Raw genomic sequence first — 8,620 nt, forward strand, 5'->3', positions numbered from 1 at the left:
ATGTCTCTGGGGTTTAACCAGTTCTCTTAAGGGTTAAACAGTTCTTAAAGTCTTCTCTGCTGTGGAAACGGCTGGCTGGCTCCTTGGTGCTCTTGCCGGGGGGCTCTTTCTTGTCTTAATGAACTTTTGCTGCCTTCCTGTATGATGTTCTTGATGTCATCCCACAACTCTTCTGGTGTTCAGTCATATATGTCTAATTCATCGAACCTGTTCTTGAGATGATCTCTAAATTCTGTTGGGATATGTTCAAATTCATATTTTGGCTCTTGTGATCTTGGTTTAATTTTTTCAGCTTCAGTCTTGAACTTGTATGTGAGCAGTAGGTATTCTGTTCCACAGTCTGCCCCTGACCTTGTTTTAGCTGATGATATGGAGGTTTTCTGTTGTCTCTTTCCACAGATGTAGTCAATTTGATTTCTATATAGTCTATCTAGTGAGGTCCATGTGTATAGTCGTATTTTATGTTGTTAAAAAAGGTGTTTTAAATGAATAAGTCATTGTTCTTGCAAAATTCTTTCATGGGATCTCCAGCATCATTTCTGTCACCAAGGTCATATTTTCCAATGACTGATCCCTGCTCTTTGTCTCCAACTTTTATATTCCAACTACCGACAATTATCAATACATCTTGATTGCATGTTTGATCAATTTCAGACTGAAGGAGTTGGTAGAATTCTTCAATTTCACTATTACTGGCTTGAATGGCTGGGTGCATAAATTTGAGCAATAGTTATATTAACTGGTCTTCCTTATAGGCTGTTATCCTATCACAGACAGGATTGTATGTCGAGATAAATCTTGAGGTGTTCTTTTTGTTGATGAATTCTACTTTGAATGCCTTCCATTCTGAGAGTTTCATTTTCCAGCACTGTATCTGACAATATTCTGGTGCTCTTCATCATGTTTCAGTATTCAATATTCTTATGCTTTCTAGCAGTGTTCTACTGCTATTCATAAGATTTTCAGTGACTAAATACTCAGAAGTAACCAGTCTCTCTTTCCTAATCTCTTTTAGTCTGGAAGCTCATCTGAAACTTTCCACTATGGCTGATGCTGCTGATATTTAAAATACTGGTAGCATAGCTTCCAGAATCACAAGCCATCACAGGACAACAAACTGACAGAGGAGTGGTGGTCCATATATATTATCACTGTTTATGCTGTTGATAAAATATATTTGCAATGTTGTTTATCTTGCAATAATCTATCATTTGATCTCAGGCCACATTTCTGTCACTGTGATCATATTTTTCAAGTACCAATCCTTCCTTGTTTCTTACTTTCACAGTTTGATCAATTTCAGACTGAAGAAGTTGATAAAAATTTATTTTTCTTCATCTTTGGCGCATTAGTTCTTGTGTACATTTGAATAGTAGTAATATTTATTGGTCTTTGTTGTAGGTATTTGATATTATGCTATCACTTGACAGCATTGTACTTAGAACAGATCTTGAAATGTTCTCTTTGTCTATCAATATGATCCTGTTCCTGTCCAATGTGTCATTCCAACATAGTAGGCCAGATGACTGACTGTTTTACATGACCAATACAAGTCCGTTTCAACTCACTAATGCCTAGGATATTGTTCCATTTCACTTTTGACAACTTCCAGCGTTCCTAGTGTCATATTCTGTACATTCCGCATTCCAAATGCTAAAGGATGTTTGCAGCTGTTTCATTTAATTTTGAATTGTGCCACGTAAGCAAAGGAAGTTCCTGAGATACGCCATCTATATAATTAAGGTCAACTTTACTTTGAGAAAGGAACCGTGGTAGCGTAGTTGGTTGTGGGCTGGACTGCTAACCTCAAGGTTAACAGTTCTAATCTAATAGTCACTCCACCGGAGAAAGAGGAGGCTTTCTACTCTGTAAAGATTTCCAGCCTTCAAACCCTATACAGGGTCACTGTGAGTTGGAACTGATTCAGTGGCACACAACCACTACAGAAAAAAGTATGGCATTACCTAATTTGAAGATGCACTTCTTCCCCACTCATATTTTGAGTACCTTCCAACCTGAGGGGCTCATCTGCTGACATTTTATTAGATAATATTTCACTACTATTCTTAAAGATTTCACTGACTGATTTTTTTTTTTTTTTTTTTAATAAGTGATTGCCAGATACTTCTTCCTAAGCTGTGTTAGTCTGAAAGGTCAACTATAAGCTGTCTACCATAGGTGACCCTGCTGGTATTTAAATGTGGTGCTGTGGGTAAATGCGCCAGACTGCAAAGCACTTTGAACTGCAAGGTTGGCGGTACAAGCTTACCAGCTGCTCCTTGGAAACCCTATACAGGGTCACTATGGGTTGGAATTGACTCTACAGCACTTACAACAACAGCAGCATAGCTTCCAGCCTCACAGCAACAAGCAACTACCACAATAGGACAATGATGGTCTTAGCCACTAGATGGTGGCATTGGCAATCCATTGAAAAGTGGACTTTGCCTTTTTTATAGGAATTACTTGATGCTTTTATAAATATGTAAACAACTTTTTAAAAATAATCATTGAAAAAAAAACCTGAAGTCATCAAAATAAATAAAGCATTTGGTACTCTTCTTCTGACTTGTTGCTTTAGGTTCCCCAGAAGATATGAAGACTTTTAGATGCAAAATTTTCATATATTTCAAGTCCATCAATAAAAATAGAGAAATGCAGGGGGAAATAGAAACTTAGCTTTTACCGTTTAGTTATAACACTTTATGGATCTAGAGTTATTTTTTGGTTTGAGTTATTAAAAATGGTTTGTATATAACTTGGTTTGTTCATAAAATTGTACCATTTGCTGTGTACAAAATAAAGCCTGAGTAAGTAGAATTCTTAAGGAATGAGTCATTTAGAAGAATGAATTTCTCAGATAAGTAAGGATTTATTTCATTAGGCACTCATTTAAATTTTAGTTGACATGTTCCTAAAATGTATTCTGTACTTCCTATCATCCTGCGTTGAGCCAAGAGAAGAGTGACTTGGTCCTTGAGATTCTTGCTTCACTGTTCTCTTCTGCATGCTAGTGCCTTCAGAGCCTGTCACGGTGTCAGATAGTCTTTGCTCCCTGTATTGAGTGACCTCAGACTACTGTGCTTTGGAATTCCTGTAATTGTTCTTCATGAATTTGTTTAGTCCCCTCTTGGTGTTGCTTCATGTCAATGCATGCCTGTAGCTAGCAGTTCTTTTCATGTTTTTTTATTTTTGCTTCTGATCAAGTGATGATTCTTGTTTGGGTTGTGTGTAAAAGAAAATGATAGTCTCAGTGAATTTCCTCTGAGTGATGTGTGTGGGCTTTAGCATACAAATTTTGTAACTTTGGGATATTCAGAAGATTTATAAAATATCTGGTTCAAGTATGTGTATTACGTGATACTTTTAGAGTCTTTATGTGATACTGTAGAAGAAGCACTGGATTGCTAACTGTGAGGTTGACAGTTCAGACTCATCAGCCATTCCTTAGAAACTCTATATAGGGTGCTATGAGTTGGAACTGACTCAATGGCACTCAACAACAACAGCAAGTATGTGTACCAGAATATTTATATCCATAGAGGTGGTAGTGAATGGAATCTGAAAAATTGGGTGAAAGAGTTTATTTTTATTTTTAGCCCCCTCTTTGGCCTTCATCACTCCAGTTAGGAACTCCTTTGCTTTGGGATGGTCTAAGTACCTGGCTCTGGTAACCTATTTGAGGCAGCTGCTGAGGGTACGCCACTACTCCCTGCTATTTCCCTTCTCTTATTATCTTTGTACCTCCCTGCTCACTATCTCCTTTTTGAAGTTTGTTCTCACTGCTTTATTGTTCTTCATTTGTAATCTTGCTTTTTGTACCTTTTGTAATTTCTGAGTAGTGATAATGCTAGCTGCATTAGGCTTAAAAAGTTGGTGACTTCTTTGGAAAGGTTTTACATTAGTTGAGTTTTAAAACTAATTCCCTCTACTTGTGTGATTTAAAAAAAAAATCCCATACAGTTATTTTCATAAGGTTTGTTGTGTTGTTTCTTATGGCATTTGACCAGTTTTAACTTTGGCAATTATATTTAGCCTTTAAATTTTCTCCTCCCTCTCCTCCTCCCCCTCCCCACCCTCGTTTCCTTTGGATTTTTCACTTCCTTTCTTTGTTTACTGCACTCATGTGCATATTTGCCTGAATTTCATGTGGAATAAATGATTCATGTCCATAATTCGTGGCTTCTGGTAGATAAAAATTTTATGCAGTAACGTTATTGATTACATTGCATTGGTTCTGTATAACGTGCTTTGTGCAGCACCTCTAGGCATGGTTCCTCTCAGATTAAAGACACATTGGAATACTATCTAAAATGCCTGATTTGTATCTTGAATATTTAATCTGTATCACATAGTCCATTGGCTCTTAACACTTTGTCCTGTAGCCAGAATACTTGAATTCAATTTTTTTAGGAAGGAGGGGCCAAATTTGGGAGACCCCTGGTAATACACAAGGACATTTTACATTCCACTAGTGATAGGCAGAACTTGACAGACATTAGATATGTATCTGTAAATTTATTATATTTATTTCAAGTCCAAAGTTTTGCAGTATAGTTGGAGTCAACTCCACAGCACCTGGTATTATGCCTGTGCTGTGTAAATTCACTTTTATCCACCCTGCAACATTGACACTGATTGTAACCTTTTGCCTATATCCAAAGTCAAAATGAAAGCATAACCTTGACGTTGCTGGGTTATTTCAATCCTACTAAAGACAGCCTTTTGTGGTTTGCTAATGGAAATAGTCTCAGACTTTTGAACGGAAGGGCTGCTATTGGGCGCCTCAGTAATGGATAGATTTGATGCTCATCATCTTTCTTCAGGCGAAGAAGTCTACGTGCTGTGTACCACACCATAAGTTAATGACAGAGACTTCCCACAAATTATTTCTCCTTTTTTCACATTTTGCTTACTTCTTCAGTCCTTACCTACCAACTTTAATTTTTCTCCTTTCTGGTGGTTCATTACGTCTGAGGGTTTCATGCCAAAATAACAGAACTTCGTATTGATCACTTTGTATTCCTTACCAACATGGGCAGTGTCATTATGCATTAGGCCCTGTACCTTAAGAAGATGCATGTGTGCTTCTGACTATACATCTTGCTGCCAGAGACCATGAACCATGTCTGTGTGTGTGCCTTTTTTTTTTTTTTTTTTTCATCACTGCTATTATACAAGGAGTCCTGGTGTGGTGCTGTGGGTGAATGCGCCAGACTGCAAAGCCATTTGAACTGAAAGGTCAGTGGTTCAAGTTCACCAGCTGCTCCTCAAAAACCCTAAACAGGGTCGCTATGGGTCAGAATCGACTCAACAGCACTTAACAACAACAAGTATATAAGGGGCCTGCAGAATGTTTATGAGGAAATTCCATTAATTTTTAATTCCATGTTTTGAATCCCACATGTATTAGAGAAGTGGGAAGAGAAAATAGGACCAGAGAGAGAGCTAGGTTCCAGTCCTGGCTCTGCTACTGACTAGCTGTTTGACTTTTAGCAAGTCACTAAATTTCTCTAGACTTCAAATTCATTAATTCCATGTTTTTGAAATGAAGTTGCAGTAATTAATTTCTGAGTGTCTTCCTCATTTAAAGTCCTGCATACTGATGTGCACAGTAAACATATAGCTGATATTTCAGTAGTTTTATGCTTTGAGCGCTAGTGAGGGGTTTAATATGGCATTTTCTTAGTATTGTTATATTAGCAATTGATGGTCTGTTCCATAGTCTGCCCTTGGCATTGTATTGGCTGATGATATGGAGCTTTTCCACTGTCTCTTTCCACAAATGTAGTCAATTTGATTTCTGTGTATTCTGTCTGGTGAGGTCCATGTATATAATTGTGTCTTACGCTGTCTAAAGAAGGTATTTGAAATGAACAAATCATTGGTTTTGCAGAATTCTCCCTTGCAATCTCCAGCATCATTTCTATCACCATGGCCATGTTTTCCAACTACTGATCCTTCCTCTTTGTTTCCAACCGTTGCATTCCAATCGCCAATAATGATCAATATATCTTGAGTGTATGCTTGATCAATTTCAGATTGAAGAAGTTGGGTAGAATTCTTCTATTTCACCCTCACTAGCTTTAGTGGTATGGATTGCATCTCAATGTAAAGAAAGTAAAAATCCCCACCACTGGACCAATAAACAACATTCTTATCAACAGAGAAAAGATTGAAGTTGTCAAGGACTTCATTCTTCTTGGCTCAACCATCAACACTCATGGAAGCAGCAGTCAGGAAATCAAATGACGTATTGCATTAGGCAAATCTGCTGCACAAAACCTTTTTAAAGTGTTGAAGAGCAAAGATGTCAGCTTGAGGACTAGTGCGCCTGACCCAAGCCATTATTTTCAGTAACCTCATATGCATGTGAAAGCTGGACAGTGCATAAGGAAGACCGTAGAAGAATTGATGCTTTTGAGTTATGTGTTGGATGAGAATATTAAAAGTGCCAGGGGCTACCAAAAGAACCAACAGCTCTGTGTTAGAAGAAGTGCAGCCAGAGGGCTCCTTGGAGGCCAGGATGGCCAAACTTCATCTCTCATACTTCGGACATATTGTCAGGAGGGACCAGTCACTGGAGAATGATATCATGTTTGGTAAGGTGGAGGGTCAGAGAAAAAGAGGAAGACCCCCAAGGGAGATGGCTTGGCAAAGTGACAGCATCAATAGGCTCAAGCACAGCAACAATTGTGAGGTTGTCCCAGGATCGGGCAGTGTTTTATTCTGTTATGCACAGGGTCGTTATGAGTCAGTCCCGACTCGATGGCACCTAACAACAACAACAACATTTTATTAGCACCATAAGGTAAGTTGTATGTTTTTAGAATTGTTTCTTAGGCAAATAAAAGATTTGTTTTGTTTTTTTCTTTTCAGGACAATGGATTTGTGCATATTCATACCCCAATAATAACATCCAACGACTGTGAGGGAGCTGGAGAGCTGTTTCAAGTTGAAGTAAGTTGTGATTTCCATATTGGGAAAATGTTGTTTGATGTTTTCCATAAGAGGGTTTGCTTTAAGTTTAATAAGGGTTGTGTAGAACAGAAGACCATGACTTAACACCTGGAATTTTATTGTTTTAGTAATCCTTAAAAACCATATATAGAATATTCAGACTGTTTTGATTTTCTGTCTTACCAGCTATATTACTTAAACTCTGACCAAAAGGAGATTTTTAACTTAATATTCCACTTGCTTTTTGTATCATGTGAATTAGTGAGTTAGAGAAATTTGAAGAAGTTAATAAAGACCCTAAACGCTCTTTTCTGCTACTTCAACCCCTAGTTAATATTTTTAGATATAAGTCATATTTTAAAAGATAAAAAAGGAAAGTATCAGTACTACGTGCCTTTAGTCATATAGTACTGCAGTAACAGAAATGCTACAAATGGATAATTTTAGCCAACAGAAATTTTTTCTCACAGTTTAGGAGGCTGCAAGTCCAAATCCAGAGTATAGGCTCTGAAGAAAGGCCCTTGTTTCCTTTGTAGCATCTATAGGCCTAGCATTCCTTAAAGAGCTCCGAGCGTCTTAGCATCAGTCTTTCTCCAGAGCTAGAACCTTCACAGTGCAGGGATGCCAGGTCTGAAAGACACACTCTACTCACAGCTCTTTTTTCTTGGTAGTAGTAGGCCCCCTCTCTCTGCTCACTCATGTCTCTCCTTTTATCTCTTGTAATATAAAAGGTGTTGCATGCCATGCCCTTACGAATCTATCAGCACATTAGAGCAGGGTCATGGTGAGATTAAAGGTAGTATTGCTCACCTCTGATCTTCTTATTGGCTTATCACATCAAATCACATCATGATGGGATTATCACATCACTGCAAGACCACAGTGAATCATGGTCCAGCCAACTGGAAAAAATATTTTGGGGAAACACAATTCAAACCATGACAATACCCAAAGCAATCTATAGATTCAGTACCATCCTAACCAAAATTCCAGCTGCCATTTTTAAAAGATAGAAAAGCCAATCCTCAATTTCATATGGAAAGATAAGAGGCTCCAAATAGCTGAAACTATGTTGAAAGGGAAGAACAAAGTAGAAGGAAGCACACTTTGGGATTTTAAAATATACTATATAACTATGAAGTGTTGGTCTGGTGCTATAGGATAAGCACTGGAATGTTAATCATAGGATCTGCAGTTCAGACCCACTACCCACTCCTTGAAACCCTACGGGGTCGCTAGGAGTCAGAGCACTTAAGAACAACAACATACAGCTGTGGTAATCAAAATTGCCTCATACTGAAAGAGCAATAGACAGGTAGACCAATGAAATATAATTGAGAGCCCAGAAACCTAAACATCGATGGTCAACTGATTTTTGGCAAGGGTGCAAAATCCATTTGATGGGAGAAGGAGAGTCTCTTTAATAAATGATGCTAAGAAAATTGGATTTCCACATGCATAAAAATTAAACAGGATCCATGCCTCATATCATACATGAAAACAAATAAAAAATGGAATAAGGACCTAAGTGTACAAATTAAAACCATAAAATTCTCAGAAGAACAAGCAGGGGCAATGCTGTCAGCCCTGGCTTTGAGCAATAAATTATCTAATATGTGACAAAAAGAACAAGACAAAATAAATAGATAACATAAAAATT

At 37.8% G+C, this 8,620-nt stretch overlaps 1 protein-coding gene across 1 annotated transcript in view; it reads left to right on the plus strand.

Annotated features, from left to right (window-relative positions):
- The window catches only part of NARS2 (asparaginyl-tRNA synthetase 2, mitochondrial (putative)), a 226,749-nt gene that overhangs the window by 22,938 nt on the left and 195,191 nt on the right, over nucleotides 1–8,620 (plus strand). Inside the window, exon 5 of the mRNA XM_006864984.1 lies at nucleotides 6,880–6,960. Within this exon, the coding sequence (XP_006865046.1) occupies nucleotides 6,880–6,960 (81 nt within the window). The remainder of the gene's footprint in view (nucleotides 1–6,879; nucleotides 6,961–8,620) is intronic.

Source organism: Chrysochloris asiatica, unplaced genomic scaffold (assembly GCF_000296735.1).
Source record: "Chrysochloris asiatica unplaced genomic scaffold, ChrAsi1.0 scaffold00074, whole genome shotgun sequence".
Lineage (NCBI taxonomy): Eukaryota > Metazoa > Chordata > Mammalia > Afrosoricida > Chrysochloridae > Chrysochloris > Chrysochloris asiatica.